The sequence below is a fragment of the Osmia bicornis genome, chromosome 1 (genome assembly GCF_907164935.1).
Source record: "Osmia bicornis bicornis chromosome 1, iOsmBic2.1, whole genome shotgun sequence".
Classification (NCBI taxonomy): domain Eukaryota; kingdom Metazoa; phylum Arthropoda; class Insecta; order Hymenoptera; family Megachilidae; genus Osmia; species Osmia bicornis.
In genome coordinates, this window is record NC_060216.1 from 8,464,124 (window position 1) to 8,487,055 (window position 22,932).

Below are 22,932 nucleotides of genomic sequence, written 5' to 3' on the forward strand. Positions count from 1 at the left end.
ATGCAACCTTGTTAAATAAATGAAGTTCTTCAAAAATAACAAAATGCGCTATAAATTATAAATCGTGCCCTTTTTGAAAGGATTAATTATTTCAACCCTTATTTATTATGGTTGACAATGTTATACTTAAAATTTCACACCTTGATATATTATTTTTTGTGTCACTACATTTCCCTCTTTTATATTTACAATTTCAGCCCTGCATAATTATATACTTCATACACTTAATAAATATGCACACAGTAAAATTGTATAACTTTTTTAAAATTCATACATTCATGTTCAAAGTGAAATAAGATAATAACACGTCTTCGAAGATGTATTACAGTAAACGTTCGAATTAAAGAGGTAAACGTACGTTGCGAGGGTTTATTAAAATAGTAATTCCTTGTTTAAAATCGCGACTTCTTCGATAATATTCGGTTGGTTTACTTTATGCAAGGTGTATGACGAGACGTGAATAAATTCGCTGCAAGCTTCGTTGAATGTATTAGCAACTCTGTTGAACCAGTTTCACGCGTTATAATTAACCGTCGTACACAGAAGGGAACCTAAATACTGCGATATTACGGATAATAATAATACTGTTACAGGTGTCTGTAATAAATAATCGGAGTTCGAATTGGCAACAAGGGCGACAATGTTCAAAGGAAGGCGTATCTTCGCATTAATGAAAACGAAATTATCGTTTCGCCTGTTCGTCGCAAATGATCCGTCAATTTTTCCTGCGAGCGTATCCCAGTTCATGGATCCGATTCTAGCAATTAAAGTATAAAAACATCGTTCCCTTCGTCGTTTGAATCGCAAAGTTCTTCTTTCAAAGCTTGGATAACCAGTACCTCCTCTCGACGGCCCGTTGCCTTTTATTTTCTTCACCGGCAACAGCGTAAGGGGCTTGAAAAGAAGAAGTTTTAAACTGCGGGAGCGTAAGGAAAATGCTTTTCTTTTAATAATTTCAGATAAATACGGCGAAGAGAGAGGAGCCGAGTGCTGTCTTTTGTGCGCGCCCGGCTGGATCTGTAAAACTTTCCCGGTAATTGACGACCCTTTTTTTTTTTCTTGGATTAATTCAACGAGAATTTGTGACCGAAACCGAAGTCGAGGAGGAGTTTTATAACGTTATATTATTATTTTCCTCCTATACGGTACATAAAATTTTGAAATGTAAAATAATTATTAACCTTGAATGACCCAGTATTCACCATCCTAAGATTAATTCTAAATTTTGAAAAAATATTTTTTGCAACATCGATTAAGTTTTGTTATCAAGTACCTAATACAAATAAAAACGGCGATCAAATGTAGTAGAACAATCAGCTTGTCTCTATACTTTTGTGTTAACAAGGAAATCGAAGCGAGTGAATGGTAGACGAGATGGACAAAACGTTGTCGACGGAAATGTCCCGAAAATTTCAAGCTGATACGAATGTCTGAAAGCAAAAAAGCAAGCCGGAGCACTCAGAGTGCAACTTTTCCATCGGCGTTCAGCCCGGGGGCGTAAAATCGTGAGGTCTGGGGCTCCCTTTGCTATCCGCGTATTCACGGCCCGAGGTCTGAGATTCCGGCCATCTGTCGAAAATCCTGATTTTACATTTTCCTTCTCCGCGTTGTAAGTAAATCGCAAATCATAGCTGCAACACGATCACACTTTTTGCTTCGATTCATGCAATACCTTTTTTTATTTGTTAAATAAATTCTTTAAAGGATCTTTTCTTTAATTGTATCAAAGATACAATGTACTCTCTTAAAATGTATATTGTACAGAGGCATCTATAAACCCTACCTGTTATAAATAGCCGAAAGAAGAACCAGTAGCCGATAATTAAAGGTGAAGCTGAACCTTTTTCAATTTCTCCGACATGCCACGCGATTCAATTTCACGGAAGCTCCCGGAACGTAGATTCTCGGACTTCGGGCTGTTCACGAGTCCTGGAGCGTCGGTCGCGAAATTTCTAGCAGCAGCACCGGCAATCGTGGGAATCGTTGTTCACGAAATTTTAACGAAAATCCTGGCAAGCTTTGTCCGTTGAAGTGAACGGTGGATACGAAATGTCTGCGGCACCGTAACCCCCCGAACTTCGGTAATCATACAGTCCGGTGCACCACAAAGCAAATCTACGCATAGCAATCTCCTTCTCGTGGAACACCTTTATTTGATAAGTCGAAATAACGGACGATAGCCTTATCAAATCACGGCCGGCAATGTGTTTATCAACGATTCTTATCAACGTTATTAAGCTATTTTGGAATTTTTTAGATCTTGACCAACAAAGCGACGACTTAATGCTTTTTCTTAATTATCTGTGGGGGAGACCCACCTTGATTCATAAATTAACGTTTGTTTATTTTGATTGATAAATGAGGATAATTAATAGATTGATGAAAACATGATAAATGCTCATTTGTTTCTTATGGAACGTTTTTGTTATGTTTGTCGTGATACTGTTATATTGATATTACACTTAATTAGGCAATAAATTATGTATTATAATTTTATTTGATTTTATTCAGTTCATAAGTAAATTTACTTAAGTGATTGTATAGCTGTTGGATTTGAATTGCTCGAAGTATCATTTAATTTTGCTTTAATTAATTTTTTAAAATAATAACACTCTTGCAAGAAATTATTCTTGTTAGCAATCTATATTTTTTATACTTTTTTTCGTGCAAAATAAATCAGTAAACACTGATTTCACGATAATATTTTTAGATCAGAAACTGACTGTTATAGGCAACCGATATCAATGGGGTAGGTGAAATAAATCTGTTCTTAAACAAATGTAGATGAAGAGCTGGGAGGATTTCCGGAAGATGTCAAGATCGCCGCAACCACAATCACTCAGAATGTCTTCCTCGGTTACAGCGTTCATATATCCCATGAGAAACCCCTTTTTCTCTTACCACTGTGGATAGATTATTGGTACGGCGATAGAACTTAATTGACTAATACTTTGATTTTTGCCCACACGAATGTACTACTGAAACCGACATCCTACTTTTTGTTTTTTTCCACTAAGATTACTAAAATAACAAATAATATAAGCAGAAAAAAAATTTTCATGAAAGTGTTCACAAACATGAAAGCATCGTCACAATTAATTGGTTAACCTTTTAACTGGGGACAATATATACAGGGTGTACGATAATATATTAGAATAAGTTCAGTGGTGAATTTAGTACACTTGGAAAAAGAAGTTAATATAAAAGTTGTCTAGATCTCCTGATTTTTCATTTAAAAAAACGATTTAGAGAACTACTTATTTACTAGCGCTTAATAAACGAACCGCGATTAACGTACAGTGGTCAGCATTACAAAAAGGGATTAACATGGACTAAGCATTTAACAAGAAAATGAACATTAAATACGTCAAAATATCATGAGACTGGCTGGCATGGAGTTTGGACGGTTTAGTTGGCTTTGATCTTTGTACGTAACGGTGCTCAAAGTCTGTTGCAACGGTGAATTATACCCTCCAACTCCTGTCGCTTAACAACAAAGCGACCCGTTTCGTTTGGTACACGTTTCCTCTCTCGTTCCTCTTTCCCGTTCTGCGGCCGTCCCGTGAATTTCTATCATCCCTTTACGTACGTACGTCCGAAAAAAAGACGAAAAACGAGTTAATGTCTCGCGGTTGAATCTAAAGCATTCTCATGCTTTATATCATTTAACATAGAACAAAGAGGACTACCGTGTAGTTAATAACGACGCGATCGTCTAACGCGTTTCAATGCGATTAAGGACACTTTTGTTTCGACGTTAGGCGTCGAAAGTATTTCTAAGTAAATCCACTGCGATGAGAAGGGACATCATCAAGGTGTTCTGCGTCGATTTTAATGAAATTTACACATGTGATAGTTTTTTGAAAATTATTTGACTCGTATTGTTTTTATCGACAAGAATCTATATCTAGGGGATGAAAACAGTTAGTCTCAAAGTTAGATACGAAAAACACTTTTTTTTTCAAAAAACCGCTTACGCAGTTAAACGTGTCATTGAAAAATACGCAATTTTCATTCAGGCGATTTTTTTCTAGAAGGAGCAATTTTTGAAATATTGAAGATAAAACTTAATAATAAAATTTTTCCGCGTAAATGTTTAGACGCGAAGGGCCTCCATCACTCCCAGCGCCATCTTACTTAACCTACAGATAAAATACTCTGTTGCAACCTAAGGCAAAAACGCCGGAAGAAACGCTAGACCATCGAAACCAGGGGGGAAACGATTCGCAAAATGTTTCAACGAAATTCTAGACTCGGATTGGGTCCGGGTTTAGGTCCACCCCCGCTTCTAACCACATATAAACGCTAAGGATAACCTAGAATTTCATACGCAAGATCTATAGAGCCTAGGCAATAACGTTTAGCGATAATTCTAGGGTAGCCCAGCCACGAGCCCTCGGGCTTTACGAATGACTTATGCTCGCTGAAGTTATTTGAACTTCTCGGTGCATCGGGTGGCACCGTGAATCGTCCTCGACGTCTTTGTCGATGCGCTGTGTAAATGTTAGCACACAAGACGTATGCGGATCTCGTCCTGTTGTCTCGCGGATGGAACGGCAGATCTTGTCTGGTAAAATTGAATGCGGACCTGTACTGTTTCAACGTGAAAAGGATATGTTAAAGCGCGCGAATGTTGAATCTTTTCCGATAATCATCACACGAGGCGTTTCAAACTTTCTTAATCCTTTCACTGGTATGGACATATCATCCAATATAAAGTGGAAATGTAATAGAAATCTTTGAAAAATACCTAATTTCCTAATGATTTCGGTGATAATTGTTTCTGTATCAACGTACCATTAGTTCTGGACTGGAGTGAACTGTGAATGGACGCTTCGCAAATGCAACTGCTGTTAATTTTCCGCGTGATCGTAAATGGATGGATCAGAACTGCTTGGCTAACTAACTACAGGGGCTGTTTGAGGTCTGGCAATAAAGATAATTGCAATTTAATCCAGGTACGGTCGACAGAGGGAGGCGAAGTATGACTAAGGAACACGATCTTTCGCGTTGGGAGAAGCTGATCAAACCATTGCGCATATATGCGACCAGACAATAACAAACGTTATGGGGTGTACCGTAGAAACAAAGAGAGATAGAAAGGGGATAACGAAAGTTCGCGAAAGGAAATCGATATAGAGGTACACGGATGATAATAATAGGAATACAGAGAAAGGAAAAGAAAAATTTCGAGCTGGGAAGAGTTTGGAACGAAAGGAAAGAGGAGAATAGAGAAGGAGGGAAGAGAAGCGTGGGTAGGGAAAGAGAATCCGTTGGGATCCCCAGCCTCCTGGCGTAATTCTGCTGGATGACAAGACGGGGGGTTAGAGGACAGGTGCTACTGACGCCTTTGATCTCTTCCGCATTACACGCTGCGGAGTATCGCGCTCAAAAAAGGGAATTATCAAAATATTCTGGCTGGTTGCGCCCGTTCCAGCGGAAAGAACAACGATCGATACCCGCTTAGGGTCATATCAACCGTAACGTTCTCTTTGTTCCCCTTCTGTTCGTAGCTTCGAATCAGTCCTTGCCATTCTTTTTACATATTCCACCTGTGTTATCGATATACCCTGCGATACGCCTTAGACAACATTGCTCAATCACGAAAGGAGCTCCGTTCCCTTTTCCTCCCAACCAAAGAATGATTCAAGAGAAATATTGAAATTTGAATTTTTCATGGAGTATTATTTTCAATAAACTGTATAAATAAAAGGAATTTAAATTTTTTAGGAAATCACCCAATCAACTGTAACGATCCAATCGAATCACCGAGTCAAGAATAAAAGCGAAGGCAATAAATTTCGCTTAAGAAAAATTAATGTCAAATATAAGAACCCAGCAAGACTGCTGTAATTTCGTTCTTTTTTTCTTTTTCCTTTTACAATGTTGAGTTATGTTATTGACGCGAAACGGTGCGTCAGAATGGCCGGAACGAGGAGGTACGTGATTTACAGCTTGTCGCCAGCGAGCATAATCGTAACTATTTATTGAATATCGTTTATCATTGACAAGATCCCGTGTTTCTGGGTGTCGCGAAAAATGGGTGGCATCGTCGCGCGTTAAAACGACCGAAAATACCAGCTATTAAGCGTTACGTTACGTCAATCGACGTCCGTACGTGCCAATTACGACCGGCCGCGATGCCGGACGATCGGCGTAAGAAACGAATTATCGATACTCGAAGCGATGCTTGCAGGCGTTGGTACGCCCGAGGAGGTGAACGTCTACCAACAGATAATCAGCACATGTCGTTCCCGTGGCTGTCGGGCAAAAACTAAGCGGCGAGATTCCCAATGGACACCGAAAGCTGTTGACGACAAATCGAGGGTTAAAATACTATCGGTAAATAGTGACTGGAACGAGGGGGACGATGCGTATCAGATGGCACAAGGGGGATTATAACCCTAATTTCGGCTATCCGCGTGACACTCTACTTTAAATGAAGTAGCCTCGTCTCTTCCAGGCCGGGAAATAATCAATCCTTGCTCTCTCGAGGAGTCCCGACGCTCGTTATCAAATTCCGTGATTGCTCGATCTCGTTCTGACGATGAGATCGATACAACTGTCGATCGACGTGGAAAGATTAAAACGTGACGTAAGTTACATTTCCTCTTTAACGATCGAAGGTACGCGTGGAATAGTCCATCACTCATGATTTTTAATCAAGTAAAAAATAAAGTGTAATGGAGTTTACAACATTGTAGTGAGATTCACAGAAAATTATTATTTTATAAATTAAGAAACGAAGTATTTATATCCTGTATACACATTAATTACAGCAATTATATTTGAGTGCAATTGTCTCAAATAATCTGATTCAATTAATCACGATTCAGAGAAAACGTGAATCAGGAAAAATTCAGGAAATTGAGTTGCAATCTTAAGTACATTAAAAAAGTAAACATAGTGCGTATCATCGATATCGAATCAATCATTGTAATTAATTAATTTCATACTCTCCAATCCTATCTTTCCAGAATCTTATATTATCTTAATTCTTATCAGACTTTTCTTCGTCGATTCAGAATAACAGGTGTCATATAAAAAGAAACACGTCTAGAATTTGTTAAAATGAATCTTCTATTCAAACGATTCGTTTTCTTAACTATTGTTATTTCCGTGCCGACTAATTTACTCTATTTTTGTTAATCCGTGGTAATAACACGTCGCTGAATTAGACAAAATCACCGTGACCGTGATCACGGCAATAGTGGTTAAAGTTATTTCCACCTTGACCGAAAGTCCTCCATAAATCACGTCTCGTGGACGTCCAAAATTCTTCTGCAATCTCGCAAAACGCTTTCAGAGGAACCGCGAGACCGTCTAAGCCCCACGATGGTGCATTCCTCCAAAATGACCCCTTACACCTTAACTTGTTTAGAAATCATTACACTCAACTTTGTTAATTCCCAATAAAAGCTTACGATGAAATGTCATATTTCATACCATAGATAGTTAAAATTTTACTTAATTGTTTACATCGCTCACCATAACTCAAAACCCTATCGTTGATTTTCGATAAAATTATTCTTTCCCAATGGTACTTTCAAGCGTATCGTGTTCATAGGCGATCCATCCATAAAAAGAGCAACAATCATTCGGTTGCAGAGGGGTACCTTCCGTGACCAAAGTGGACGACAGACACGCTTGATCGTGGGAGAAAAAACGAAGGATGCGTGGCCGGATCGGGTGAGTTTTGTCTGGTGTACTCGTTGCATACCGCATAGCCCAGAAAGATAATTATAGTTTCTCGATCGACATAAAAGTTTCCGAGATTTCAGCTTCGCTAGCCACTTTCTGCGTCGCAGAAAAGTATCGTTATGGGGCACGAGTGTGGGTGAGAAGGCTGCCCCTGCCTTCGAAAAGGGAGGAGGGGATGCTGGGGGCCAAAGTGAAGGGTTCGCCGAAGAAAGATTAGCAGACCGGCCGAGACTTTCGTGTTTCTCGGATCCACGAACCCGTAGATCATGATAATTGTGAGAACAATTCATCAGGTAAATTTCACGCTAAGCGGTCCTCGATTCGTCCGCGCGTACCGACGATCCACCAGGCCCGGTCCATTAATCACGATTGTCGGACGATCTCGTCGGAACGTCGTGTGCGAACTGCGCCCCTTGTCTCGATCGAAGACATTCCTGTCACAGGTTACGTAATGTCATTCTGTTATATAGAATACCTACAAATATCCTTTTGTCTTATCGATATTCAAGATCTTGATGTTCATTATTGACGTGGTAGAAAAATAATGGATTCGAAGGATCAACACTTGCGTGTGCTGCGAATTTGATGGAGATCCTGGAGGTCTCGTGAAGAATTTGGTCGAGGATTTAGGTTCGAAGGTCGGGGAGACGATTTGAGAATACGGTGGTGTTGAAGAAATTAATGGAACAATTTTACTTTGATATATATTTTTTCATATTTTAACGTTGGTTTCATGTGTTTTCCTTAGAAACTTAACAAATCTGATACCAATAATTCTTTGTTTTGGAATTCATGAGTTGAAGTGATCATAGTACAGTTTATCGCCTTAAATGATTCGTAACATCAATCCAACAGCCAATATATTTTCTGGACAATTTGTGATTCACGGTCTACCGGCAGCACGAAGGCAATAAACGGAGAAAAATGAATTGTTGTTAGTCGAATGGCCCGTAAGCAGACTAATATACTCGAAAGCGATCCTTGAATTCTTGTAACGCGAGAGGCTGTTCGCGCGTTGACGTCTTCTTCGCGTTCAAGTGCTCAATTTGCCGGCACTTTCTACGGGTGCTCGTGGTTGAAATCACTTACCAGCTATAAACGGAGAACAACCGGACGGGTAATACGTGTTTGCACTAATAATAGGTCCTTCGTAAACACAGGGTACCATCTACGCTAGTAATTATTACCGTATTCTGTGTAGCAAGTCTACTCGGCTACACTCTACTCGGATCCTTCATCGATGAAGTTGCATCATTGCAATTTCAAAATCATAGCCGCGATAACCACCATCGCGTTATCACGGACAACTGATACAAAAGACGATATCTGAAGATTCACGATTCTGGTTCTATGCAACTTTTTCTCGATTGCACATTATATCTCGAGACACTGATTCGATAATTATCATTACTTTGTGTTTTATTAAGAATATTTGATATTTATCTTTGATATTATTTCGAATTTATCAACTCTTGAAATCACAATTTTTATTTTGCTTGAGAGACTGATAGCAAATGAATTTTCAAAATGCAACATTTGTCGTAATTTCATCATCCACACCTTATGTAACATTTTGGTTCTATAAATTCGTGAATAAGAATTTAATCTATATAACCTGAGAAAAGTGTGGGGGACAGAATACATTTTTTAAATAAAGCCCAGATTCATATTTTTAGAAACAAATCTTGATTAAGAAGATCCCAAGATTGGATTTCAAATAATAATGTAACAGATGACCTATCTATTGAGATAATTAAAAAAAAAAGGCATTTACTTTCTTATCACCTTGCGAAATTAAAAGTACCTTGTACATGGAACTTTATGTAATAATTATTCAAAAAATTTCCCTCTCTGCTGATATCCGCCCTCGTTCAATCTTTCTCACCCCATATCGCACAATCGCTCTCGTTACAGACCCGGCAACTCTTAATTGCGCAAAAACGCGGTGGAAAGGTACGTACCTTTAAACTCCTACGCGAAAAAACGACCGCTGGTCGTCGAGGGAACAATACGATACCAATATCTGCTTCTCTCGGAACAAAACGCGACGCAGTCCCGTAGGATCGTGGGAGAAACGCGAACGAAAACGCTCGGGTCTGCCGATTTAGTTCGGTTTAAATGTAACCCTAAAAGTTCAGAAGAGGCAGCGGCCAGAAGAATGTATAATTACGAGGCATAAAAATAACCATCGCCCACTCGAAAGCACTCTTTCTGCCCTGTGTCCAACCATGTTCCACGAGTTTCGGGTCGTCGCACCCACAACTCGCAGATTCCCATCGATCTCCGAACGCCACCGCTTCAACCGAAGACGTTCGGCAATTTTTCGAGGGTGATTACCGGCAGCGAGCCTCGCCTGACCCGACGCGCTGTAAAAATGTTGCTTGTAAGTATAAGGCAGAAGAGTCGGTGGACAGCGAACAAGTCGAAGAAACTCGAACGCGTTCCTTTCTTTCGGGGAATTTCAACGCGAGTCGGGGGTGGAGAGCGATTCACCCGCTCTTCAACTGGCAATCTTCGAAATGATTCCTCTGCGTGACGCTCGCGGCTCACTTTTACACCTTTTTCTTTTATTTTTTACAAATGTGACCGATAAACCGAGCATGCACCATGGACACTACCTCCAAGGTGATTTCCTTTCTAGAAACGCAGATATTTTCGAAAGTTGTAACAATTACGCTGCGAGGGGTAGTCAGAGGTGAAACCACCGTGAGAAAAATGGACATGAATCGATGGAACTTTCGGGAATATTGAAACAGAGATCTGGATTTGATAATAATCCCCTTTTATTCGAATAAATTTTGTAGAATAATAAGAATTTTATGTAAAGACAATTTTTCTGTTGAAAATCGCGAACAGAATAAGTTAAAAAAGCAGAGAGAGGTGAAAATTCTTCGTAATTGTCGTTCGATGGGAACCGGAAACGCGATGGAGAGCGAGGGAATTGTTCGGTTCACCATCTGTCATAGCGGATTGTTAACTCGGTTATAGCGCACGCATATCAAATCGTTCACGACGTACCTTAGCACAAAATGGGCAGCGCGGTAATGCGATTTGGATATATGGAGAGTCCTGTGGGATATTACCAGCACAGAGCTTTCTCCCCTGTGATACGACAAATGATATGCATATGTAAATACGGTGACCGAGCATTACGAATCGGCCTAACGTCGGTAAATCTGATTTGCAAACCATACGACGAATATTCTGGGACATACGCCATTACTGCTCGCTATCATATACATTTGAAAATTAGTCTTAACTTTCTAATTGTAAGAAAATTTTTTTCGGTTGCAAGAAATTATAAGTAATTTAAAGAAAGTACCTTTTAATTAAAAATCTGAATTATCTTGATTTTTTTGCATAATTTGTTTAATTTATAGCAGGACTTTAAATTTATCAAAAATCAAAGGTACCTTTGATTTCAAATTTACGTATCACTCAATCATCTGATGAAATATTTGAATAACAAAATTGTATTACATTATACAGAGAAATATATTATTTATTATTTTATATTATTCAAATATTTAACAACTGAATTTCGAATTTATTTGCATACATCGTTATCTTCGTATAAACATGTTTGATATTTTATTTGGAATAATTATTTATTTTCAGACATTTTTATTATCTGGCAGATCGAAAAGAACGATTAAGCCTGATATTTATCAATTGACAAACATGTGTACATTCCTGACCCAGGCATTTCGTTTCATGATGAAATAAACAAATTATTACTAATACATTCACGCCCTAAAATGTGATTTAAATTAAAGAAGTTTCCAACGTAGAAGTTACTAAGATAATGTCATTCATTAATTACTGATAAAATAAAGAAAAAGATTCCATTTTTAGCAGCTTGCTAGTTCTGTGTCGTATAATTTCCAGTTATAAACCCAAAGACCCACCTCTAGCACTCCAAAAGCAAGGAATTATTGAACGAGCACTATATCTTGCTCGTAAAGAAGGAAAATCTACGAGCAAATCCTTGGAGGAAGAAAAATATACCATTCTCAGAATCGATCCAATGACCTCGAAACAACAAGCGGAAATAGGTCCAAGGGAGTTCGGTTTTATCTCACGGTCTTTGCTTCTATCAGCAGTGCTCGGATGATCCTATTAACAGGATCAAGACTCGCAGCCGACGAAGGGTTCTTGTTATTCGCAATCGCCTTCTATTCTGATCCTTAGGGACGCGAAATCCCTCATGAATGCCAGGAGAATTAGTAGGAACGCCTGGGTATATTCATTTGCAGAATACACAATGAACGAAATTGTTCGCCACCATTGTTCTTATTCAGACTGATTGTTAACGCTACACGTCTATCGAAATTACATGTTTTTCAACTTTTGCTCGTTCGATAAAGCATAATCTCGGCGTCGAGACCGGATCTCATTCAGTTGTAACTTGATTATCAATAAATCTACTGCGCAGAAATATGTATACAACCATTTAATTTCAACGAACCGATTTCATGTATTATTTTAAAGTCAGTTCTTAAATTTCAGACAATGTCGAGGGTCCGATTAGAAATCAGACGTAAAAGATTGTGTCATGATAGGAAACATTGACGTTGTTGTAATTCCCGAAACTGAATCTTTTCAAAATATCAACGTACTCTGTGACGTGCTACCTGTAACATACTGGTAGACTTCCAACCCTTATTCCTCCCAGACTACACCCTTACCCTCGTACTAATGATTTACAAACATCGTCTGGTGGCTTGTTCCGCCTATTACAAAGTTTTTGTTAACCGTGTTGTACGAAACAGAATTCTTGGAAAATTCTAACAAGTCAAGGTGAAGATATTATTAGTTAAAACTTTTAAATTTACATAAGTTATATAAGGAGGAACAATTTGTAGTAAATTAAATGGTAATTTTATTTTTAACTTTAATTTACTCCACAATATTTTATTATTTGAATAAATAACTAAGGAAATAGGTAACGTTGAAAATTTATATTATGAAAAATTTCAGGGATTAATTGATTTTTATAAAAAGTATGAAGAATTAATTATTTTCATTACTTTTGATTTTGATAATTCTACTATATTAAATGTAGTATCTACTATACGTTTATCGTAGACGTCATAGAAAGAAACAAACTTTATAAAAGAAAATAAATATCGTAAGCTTTGACGTGTTAATTAAATACCACTCGAGTAGTTATTAATACTTATCTTAATTAAACAATGACGGGAAACGTTTCATAAGAGGCGATACTTAAAAGATTATATTAGTAATTGAAAATCTGTGGATTGGCGTGCGTTATCAATTGAGATTTTCACATATAAAAATGACATGTCTTGTTAATCCTTATCGATGAGATTTGCGGCTTCTGTAAGTATATAAAGAGATCCGTACAGCTTTCATCATCTAGTTAACACGTTCTCGTCATCATGCAAGCTCTGAGCATCCCTCTTCTGGTCTGTCTCGCTGCTGTCGCATTTGGTAAGTACTAATAATTAAAAAAAAAAAGTTTTGAAAAAGAAAATTTGACTTTACTTTTAAATCAAATTAAGGTCTGATGATGAAAGTTGTTAATTAAGGCCTTCTATTTCCTTTATTCTATTCTCTATCATTAAATCTATATTTAAAAAAATATTTTTTTGAAATTTCCGATTCGTAATTTTGAAATTTAATAAATTCTCTTCCAACGCAGGGTTCCCTGAAACCGAAATCGTCGGTGGCCGAGATGCGTCCTCCGGTATGTTCCCATACCAAGTTTCCCTTAGACAAAATGGAAGACACTTCTGTGGTGGATCTATCATCAGCAACCGACACATCCTTACTGCCGCACATTGCGTCCAAGGGTACATAGCAGCGCAAGTTAACAACGAAAGAGTTAATGATTAATATCTCTGTGTTAACAAAATGCTTTTGTTCCATAGATTGAATAACCCAAAGATCGTTTCTATCCACGCTGGGACGAACCAATTGAATTCTGCTGGAGCAACCTACGGAGTTGAAAGAATCGTCGCTCATGCCGGGTACAACGCGAATTCTCTCGTCAATGACGTAGCTCTGATTCGCGTCGACAGAAACATTGCCTTCAACAATTTGGTCAAAGCTGTTAAATTGGCCTCAGGCGGCTCTTACGATGGTTCCGACAGTGTTTTGTCTGGATGGGGATTACTCCGAGTAAGTGCCACATTCTGATTACTTTAATGTAAAACGTTGACTGAAAGTTATTGACAATCATCACTGAGAATTTAAATATGAGCTGAGAAAAAGAATAATTCTAAAAATCAATCACGTTGAATTAGTATTGAAATAAAATGGTAACTGGAAGGTTTAATGTCAATTTCCTTATACAGGCTGGAGGCTCTCTACCAAACAACCTGCAATACATCAATTTGCGCATTCAAAATCTGGCACAATGTAAACAGGTCCACAGAAATGTGGTAGATTCTCACATCTGTACTTTCACCAGATACGGCGAAGGAGCTTGCAACGTAAGTAGAAGTGTCTCTAGTGTATTTTTAGTGTATTTTTCAAATACAATAAAATTCACCATCATTCCGCTCGAGTTCACTTTGAAAATTTAAACCCTATCTATATTAAATACCGCCAAATTAATTGAATCTGAAAACTGAATTTTTTCGCCATCTACTGGCAGCTATGGAGCTTGCAGTTTCCAAATGTGCCATCGGAAGGCACAGAAATTGAAGGTACTTAACCGGTAGTAGAGGACGCCACAATTCAATTCCGATCTGTATCAATAATTTAAAATAACAAAGAAAAGAAATTGATTCCTAATCCTGCTATAATTATACATATAATTTTACTATAATGTTTGTATTTCTTTTTATTTGAATAGAAACTTAATTTTGAGACACATTCCTAGAGAGGGAAATTAGGAATTAATTAAAAATGTAGAATTTCTTTGTACAAAAAGAGGAATAATATTGCAATTTGCATATATAACTTAACAATTATATTTCTTCTTGTTTCAGGGTGACTCCGGCGGTCCCCTTGTTGTCAACGGTGTGCAAGTCGGTGTTGTATCCTTTGGAATACCTTGCGGTGTTGGAAAACCCGATGTCTACACAAGAGTATCCTCTTTCGGACCCTGGATCAGGCAACAACAGACCTACCTTCAATACGGCGGAGAACAACCTGCGGAAACCATCTACATTGCTTAAACCTACGATTGATGAACTTTTCACAATCGGCACTAAAATTTGATAATAAAGGATTCTTACATAACGATAATAATTCATGAGGACGAATTGTCTGTTGTTTATTTATTTTCAAAATTAAAATGTAATACTAAAAATAAAGAAAGTATATATTAACCGAATTGAGGAACCTCTTTTTTCTTGTAAAACCTCTTGTAAAATAAAAGAATAATACAAATTAAATAAATTGTAATAAAATAATAGATTCGAGTCAAGGTAGGTCGTTACGGTGGCGGTTAAGCGGAACGTCTTGGTAACTGAGCACTGGAACCTTGTCAAAAATCAACGCTTTGTCCTAGAGGGAGGTCAAATTTAGTCGGTATGTTCGCGACCTTCGAGAAGTACGGATCGAACTCTCAATTACATACCGGTATGGGTTCCCAATCAGGATGTTGATGCATGTGGTCACCCATGTGTTACCATATGTGTTAATGTGTGTGCCTATGGTGTTTCCCATGCATTTTGGAATATTTATACGGATTTATTACTGCGCTTAATGGTGTAGATATTCTCGTGTTATTTTGCATTTGCATTGGGATATTTGCAAAGTTATAATTGTTTACATGAATAAATTTGAACACGTTAATTATAATACAAATATTAAGAAAAAATGTATATCGTTCAAGAATCGTGATTTTTGGGTTTCAGAAGGGTGCTTTGACCAAACTGAGGGTGTCATTTCTGTGACAAACTGCTGACCACTTATGGGTCAATCAGGAATCAATCATACGTCAAACACTGGGAGACGTTGCGAGCGCAGTGGTGTAAGTCAACGAGCGGTGAGTCGCATGCTTTATGGTTCCTCCGATCTCCATCATGTCGTAGGATGAATGATCCGAAACGACACGGGGTTTGGTTGTAATTTTTATAATTTGAACGAGCGTAGTAACTCACGAATATCACTGTATCATTTTATACAATGATAATCGTGCAAATTGCTTTTCTGTGTTTTATTTGGTAGCTCAGGATTTTATTGTTTAAATTTTTACTGATATTGCAATGATAATTATGTTGTTTATTTCAGGATTTTATTGTTTAATTGGTTCCTGAAATTGCAATGTTAGTTATGTTTTCTGTTTTGGCATTCGGGCCACTACCATAGCCACCTCCACGTGGTGTGACATGGTAATTGATATTCGTTTTATAAAAATTTTCCGGAAAATAATCTTTAGAAAACAATATCGAGCTCGGTGCTACGAAACTTTGTTCATTTTCGAATATGTTCCTTCGCAATAATTTCTATTTGGAGCAAAGACTACCTTTACTTCCTTTTCATAATGCATTTCTTTTACATTTTATAATATACACTTAATATATCAACAATCACACTCGATATTTTAACCCTTTAACTGGAGAGTTAACTTACCAAACAATAGGAATGTATTTCTGGCAAATTTTATCTGACGAGTTAACTCGTTAAAAGCCTAGTTACAATAAATTAACAAATGTAACATAACACAATTTATATTTAATTTCAAAAGATAAAATACATTTGGATTAATATCACATTTAATCTTTGTCAGCAACAAAGTTGTCACTTAATAAGCTATCGTAATTGTTGGTTTAAGCAATGTAAATTGCGTTCGCTGGTGCTTCACCAACTTCTCCGTTCTGAACGTAGGTTTGTTGTTGGTCGATCCAGGAAATGAAAGAAGACACTCTTGTGTATACGTCGGGGTATCCAATACCGCAAGGTCTTCCAAAAGATACGATACCAATTTGTACACCGTTGGAAACCAGAGGACCACCAGAGTCACCCTAAGAATGCAAAAATATAATTATTAGAATCATAGAACCTTAGAATCTGCAAATCTGAGAATTTTACAATTTATAGACATTAGAACATTAGAATATTAAAGTATTCGAATTTTACAATTTTCACAATTTTAAAATGTTAAAATCCTAGGATTTTAGATTGATAGAGGGGTAAAGGCATTAATATCTCCTTTCATATAAGGAAATTTTGTATTTTTCTAAGATTTCAAAATAGAATAATTTTACTTACATTGCACGCTCCTTCGCCGTATTTGGTGAAAGTGCAAATATGGGAATCTTTCACTTGTATGTGTACCTTCTTGCACTTTGCCTGGGTTTCAACAAGCAGATCTATGTATTGTAATTTGTTTGGAAGATTTCCATTCGCCTGTACCAACAAATTGAGAAAAATTATTACAGATCATTTTTCCAACTCCCACAGATGTGTCGTACGTGTTTAAAAAAGCAATAATACTGTCTTCTAACACATTAATGATCCATTATGACAATCAACAAGTCATTGAAATAAATTAGAACGTGACACTTACTCGAAGCGTTCCCCATCCGGTCAGAGTGCAGGATGATCCTTCGTAGGTGTTGCTTCCTTTAGCCAATGGAATTGTTTGGACCAAATCGTTGAAGACAATGTTTCTGTCAACGCGAATCAAAGCTACGTCGTCGGTGAGGGTTAGCATGTTAAATTTACGATTAGCGATGATTTTGTCCGGTGTGTAAGAGTCTCCGGCAGAACTCAAAAGATTCGTTGCAGTATGGACAGTGATGGCTTTTGGATTATTTTCGCTGTCAAGAAAAGTAGTCTCATGATACACAGGCACTGATCATTAAATATCTTCATATCATTTTTCTTGTTACGAAAGATTCCAATAGAAAAGAGAAATGACAGATAAAATTCTATATAAATGATGGAATAATTGTTCATTGTTATGAAGTAAGAAAAAATTGTGTAGATAAAAATTAATAAAATATTGATAAAAGATCATTGATGTAACTAAGTAATTGGCTTTGTGAAACATACTTTCGGACACAGTGAGCTGCAGTGAGGATCCATCGAGAATCAATGATGGATCCACCGCAGAAATGATTCCCACCTTTCCTGAGAGACACTTGGTAAGGAAACTTGCCGATTGGTGCATCTTTGCCACCGACAATTTGGGGTTCGGGGAACCCTGCATTGACAAAATCAGAATTATTACTTTTACCATAAAGGCACGCAAATTTATTAAACTTCAAAATTAAAAATTAGGAATTCTGAAGGTTTAACATGATTAATGTTTTCTTCAAAACAGAGTTTTGACCGTCACATAAATGAATAGTATTAGCATATCAATTGATAGCAAACGGTAATTGGAATTAAACTTAAGGCTACAAATGTTCACTTTCAAAGTGAAAAATTTCAAGATATTTCTTCTTAACATTGTCAGTACGTACCATATGCGATGGCAAGGAGGCAGAGTAGAAGAGAAACGCTTAGAGCTTGCATGTTTCCAAATGATCGGTAACTCACTAACTAAAACTGTGCTGATCTTTTTATATACGCATCGAAAGCGTAAATCACGTTGATAAGGATAAAAAAAATGTACTCAATTTTTATGTGCGAAAATCTCAACTGATAAGGTATAGCAATTCATTAACTTTTTAATCAAGAACATAATCTCTTGAGTATCGGCTTTTATGAAAGATTCCCTATCAGTTGTTTCATTATATTAGGATATTAATAGACACTCGATCTGCGCCTAAAATGGATATTTAATTAATACATTTAAGCTCATAATATTTGTTTTCTCTATCATGTTACCGATAAAACTAATATAGATTTATCAAAGAATCTTGAGTACAAATCAAAAATGAATAAATCTAATGATTCATACAAAATAATAGATATACAGGAATAAGCTAATCTAAATAAAATTTTTTATACTAATTACATAAATTCTGAAATTTTTTTATTTGTAATACCAATTGTTATCAGCAAACCTTATAATAACAAAATGAAAATATACATAGTTTTCCTTTAATCATCCTCAACTGTGCTAATTACAATTAAAAATAAAATTAACAATTGAATGTATCGTATAGAAAAATTTTGATGTTTCATTAATTATAACATCAATTTTCATATCATAACACAATCTTGAACAATCTTTTTTTTTGATCAGACGTACTCGATCACATTATCATCTGTAAATTTTGATTAGAATTTAAAAATTGCCTCCAAAGTTAAGCATCCTTCACATATGATATACTTATCTTTTCACCTAACACAAAGACAAGTCTCCTGTCTTTGCTGATTCAGATATCACTTGCCTTTTACGTTTACTGTTAATACGTACTATATCTTTGCGAAATAAAAATTGCAATTAATGCAACAATTGCTTTGTGCGTTGAAAGGTGGTTGAAATCTACGTGATTTCGTCTACATGCCTTTATAATGATTGAACATTATTCATCAAATTCTGCTTATTTTATTCATTAGATAATTATAAATCATCCAAAAAGAGATCCGGAATTTCCTACCGTGAAGTGTAGCATGTATAAGAATGATTAGATTAGGGTTAAGATTGATTTAAAAGATAAAGAATAATATTTGAACAAAAAACAGATAATGTATGTGATCGACAGACTTGATATTACATTTTAGTCTGATCGAACATTAGATTAGCGTATCTTTTAGTATAAATGCCTTAAATGTCAAAACGTTTATCAATGTTATCTCTGAGATATTAATGTCTATGTCGAAGATTTATTAATAAAGATTTAAAAGTATAAGATGTAAAGATTTATTTACCAACATTAGCGTTTTGAAAATATTTCTAATTAATGAGAAATCGTAAACGAGGTCCTGGCATTTCTCTCGCGTACTTCGAGGTAATCAGATGTATCGAGAGAGTCGTTCTGTACACTGTATGTACATAGTACAGAGGTACGAGTAGTCTACGTATTATATTATTTTACATCAATTATTGAATTCGATTGAATTCGAATTCGAATTTCTTTTATTTGTTGCAGACATTTGGTAGTAGTTGGTATTGATTTGAAGAATTGGTAACATTTTGATTTATTCTAATTAATTACTAATAGTTATTATTAATATATCTAGGATTATAATAAGGATTATAATAATCCTTTTTAGTTTGTTACAGGAATTATTTTGGTAAGAACAGCACAATCAACAGTTCCATTACATGTATTCGTTTATATCTCTTTAGAATATTACATAGGCAGGTTGTAAGTTTATGATTAGGTAGGACAATTTTGTCTTAATTTTGCCTCGATTTGTGTAGGGAGACAGGTGTAATATGTGAATGATACCTAATTTTGTAGTCTAGTTAATGTTCCGGGACGATAATCTATTCGAGTACGTCTGATTAGAAATAAGTTATCGAAGATTATATCATGTCATAAAACATCGATGTTGTAATTAATGAACCATAGTCTCGAGACTTGTTTCGACCATTATAAAATATCGATCGAGCACAGTGGCAGTTCCACAATATAATCAAATTTTAATTCTTTTTTTAATTGCGATTCGCATAATCAAGAATCCTTAAAGGGAAATTGTGTACACTTTATAACATAATGTTATAATAAATAATTAAGAGACTTAATATCGTAAAAGAAATATCCTTTTGACGTAATAATTAATTTAATATCATAGTAAAGCAATCGATAGAGGACGTTTCATGGAATTGAATACTTGAAACATTATATTCTTGATTAAAAATCAATGGTCGTGAAATGAATTATCAGCATTTTCTTGGAAAAATCAAGCACTTTATTTATCTAATTACGTAATTTTCACATTTACGACACCTAAGTATATAAAGCGATCAGCCCAAGAATTTTCAAGAGTTGATTACTGTGTTTTCTTCAACATGGGAGCTTTAAGTGTTCCTCTTCTGCTCTGCCTTATTGCCGTCACATATGGTATTGTACTCTTTCCATTTCAAATGAAACTTTCAAAGTTTCGATTCTTTAGTTTCGAAGTTTAATAATAAATCTGTGTGCCTCCCGCAGGCTTCTCCGAAACTGAAATTGTCGGTGGCAGAGATGCCCCAGTGGGAATGTTTCCTTACCAAGTGTCAATCAGAAGGAGAGGAGTCCATTTGTGTGGTGGATCCATTATCAATTCTCGATATATCCTTACGGCAGCACAGTGTGCTCAAGGGTACGTTTCACGTGCAACAAAAACGTTAGCAATAGTGGCGGCTAGTAAGAATTTATAGTGATAGGGTTGAAGCAATTTTGAATTGAAAAAATTACTTCATTATTAAAAAAACTAACAGTAATTATTTTTGAAATATTATCGTTTACAACGGAAGCTTTTCTTTTATACTGAAGGGTACAAACCATACAGCCCTTATGGTGCCGCCACTGATTAACAGTAAAAGAGTTATCGATTAATACCTCTATCTCAACAAATTTCATTTTTCGATAGATTGGGTGATATAAGGAATATTTCCATTAATGCTGGAACAGTTCTTTTTAATGGGACTGGAGTATCGTACGAAATTGACAGAGTTGTAGTTCATCGTAACTACACCGTGGCGACTAATACGAACGACATAGCTTTGATTGGAGTCAAGAGAAACATTCTTTTCAATAATCTGATCAAACCGATCCCATTAGCTAGTGGCAATTACTCTTACGAAGGAGCGTCTTGTTTTTTAACCGGGTGGGGAAAACTTTCAGTAAGTATAGCGTTCTAATTACTTTAAATTAACTCTTTGCCATGTAATATCGAGTCACACTCGTAACGCAAATTATAGTCTTTGGCTAGTACTTTTAGTATGGTTGAATTTTTAGCTTAATTCTATTTCAAGAATCGTTGAATGAGATGAATGCACTATATGTATTTAAATTTTCTCTATTTGTTTCAAAATTCAAGCAACGAATAGTTAGCTCTGTCTGACGCAACTATAAAGAAATCATAGGAGAAGGAGTTAAAGTAAAATTTAATTTGAATTTGTTTATACAGCTAGGCGGAAGTAATCCAAGAGTCTTGCAGTATGTAAATCTGACTGTTGAAAATCAGTGGAGATGTAAACAGAAATTCTCAAATGTGATAAATTCTCATATCTGTACTTCCAGTAATTACGGTAAAGGAGCATGCGTTGTAAGTAAAATTAATCTATTTTGCGCGGAATAATATTCAACTACTGCTGTGATCATCTTTTATCATAATCTTCTTTAGTACTACTTTGTTGCAAGTACAATACGCATTCGCTTCGGCGTGCATTAAACGCGCGGGCATTTAGCGAACACCTTTTGTATCAATTTTGCAGTTCACGATAGCACCATCAGAGAATACAAAGTTAAAGTAATCAGTAGCTTCGCGTTTTAATAACAGATGGTAGTAAAACCCAGTCGGCAATAATTTTTTATTATAAAAAATATATTTGAAACATTTTATAATCTACGCTGCAAAATTATCTATCGACAGATCGCAATTGATATAATAGATAAAATTAAGATAAAGAATAATTAAATAAAAAGTTAGATAGTCAAGAATGCGTGACACCGGTTATTAATTATCTCATTAAAAAAGGAGGGATAAAAAGTGTTTACAGAATATAAAAGATTAATATATCGAGCGATGTATATTTCTGGCACGTCGTACATTTGTCGCAGCTATATTGCTATGATTAGAGAGAATGAGAATGACATAACGATGGCCTGACTCTTTTATCAATTTAAGATTTTAAAGTTCCATCGTTCAAATATTTAAAAATTGTAAATTTCAATATTCTAATATGTATTAGAATATTCCAATATATATTATTCTAATATTCTAATAGGGTGACACCGGTAGTCCTCTGGTTTCCAACGGTGTACAAATTGGTATCGCATCCTTTGGAAGGCCTTGCGCTGGTGGATACCCTGACGTGTACACCAGGGTGTCCTCTTTCGACTTCTGGATTAAGCAACAACAATTTAACATGCGCAAAGGAGAAGTTGATGAACCACCAGCAGACGCAATTTAGATCGCTTAAATCAATAATTATGACATTTTGTTAACTGGCTATAAAGTTTGACGATGCAAATATTCTTATAATAATTCTTATAATAAAACTGTTATTAAGAGTAACAAAACTGTTAGTCACAAACATCAATTGTTTTATTAAATCGAATATGTACCTTCCCAAATATCCCAGTGTCCCAAAATAACTATACAACTGGAAAACATCTTATCTTATCTTATATATATAAAAAGCAAAGACGTCCGTCTGTGTCACTTTTAAATTTGATATGTACTAGAAAGGTCTCGCCGAGT

At 36.1% G+C, this 22,932-nt stretch overlaps 3 protein-coding genes and 1 long non-coding RNA gene across 4 annotated transcripts; 2 read left to right on the forward strand and 2 right to left on the reverse strand.

Moving 5' to 3' along the window:
* Positions 1 to 8,391: 8,391 nt before the first annotated feature.
* LOC123987800 lies at positions 8,392 to 9,007 on the reverse strand. Its single transcript, XR_006829399.1, has 2 exons — positions 8,889 to 9,007; positions 8,392 to 8,793 (listed from the first exon to the last, which is right to left on the reverse strand). It is a non-coding gene; the product is annotated as an uncharacterized LOC123987800 (long non-coding RNA).
* A 4,034-nt stretch (positions 9,008 to 13,041) lies between these two features.
* LOC114882927 (chymotrypsin-1-like) lies at positions 13,042 to 15,007 on the forward strand. The gene is made up of 5 exons (XM_029200128.2): positions 13,042 to 13,155; positions 13,367 to 13,517; positions 13,596 to 13,845; positions 14,022 to 14,159; positions 14,661 to 15,007. Exons 1-5 carry the CDS (start codon positions 13,104 to 13,106, stop codon positions 14,847 to 14,849), a joined length of 780 nt encoding a protein of 259 aa, XP_029055961.1. The 5' UTR covers positions 13,042 to 13,103; the 3' UTR covers positions 14,850 to 15,007.
* Positions 15,008 to 16,333: 1,326 nt separating this feature from the next.
* On the reverse strand, positions 16,334 to 18,201 carry LOC114882925 (chymotrypsin-1-like). Its single transcript, XM_029200126.2, has 5 exons — positions 18,090 to 18,201; positions 17,677 to 17,827; positions 17,189 to 17,441; positions 16,891 to 17,028; positions 16,334 to 16,643 (listed from the first exon to the last, which is right to left on the reverse strand). The coding sequence occupies exons 1-5, from the start codon at positions 18,139 to 18,141 to the stop codon at positions 16,449 to 16,451; spliced, it is 789 nt and encodes a 262-aa protein (XP_029055959.1). The 5' UTR covers positions 18,142 to 18,201; the 3' UTR covers positions 16,334 to 16,448.
* A 2,183-nt stretch (positions 18,202 to 20,384) lies between these two features.
* LOC114882926 (chymotrypsin-1-like) lies at positions 20,385 to 22,765 on the forward strand. The gene is made up of 5 exons (XM_029200127.2): positions 20,385 to 20,585; positions 20,676 to 20,826; positions 21,097 to 21,349; positions 21,637 to 21,774; positions 22,457 to 22,765. The coding sequence occupies exons 1-5, from the start codon at positions 20,534 to 20,536 to the stop codon at positions 22,640 to 22,642; spliced, it is 780 nt and encodes a 259-aa protein (XP_029055960.2). The 5' UTR covers positions 20,385 to 20,533; the 3' UTR covers positions 22,643 to 22,765.
* The last annotated feature ends 167 nt before the right edge of the window (positions 22,766 to 22,932 follow it).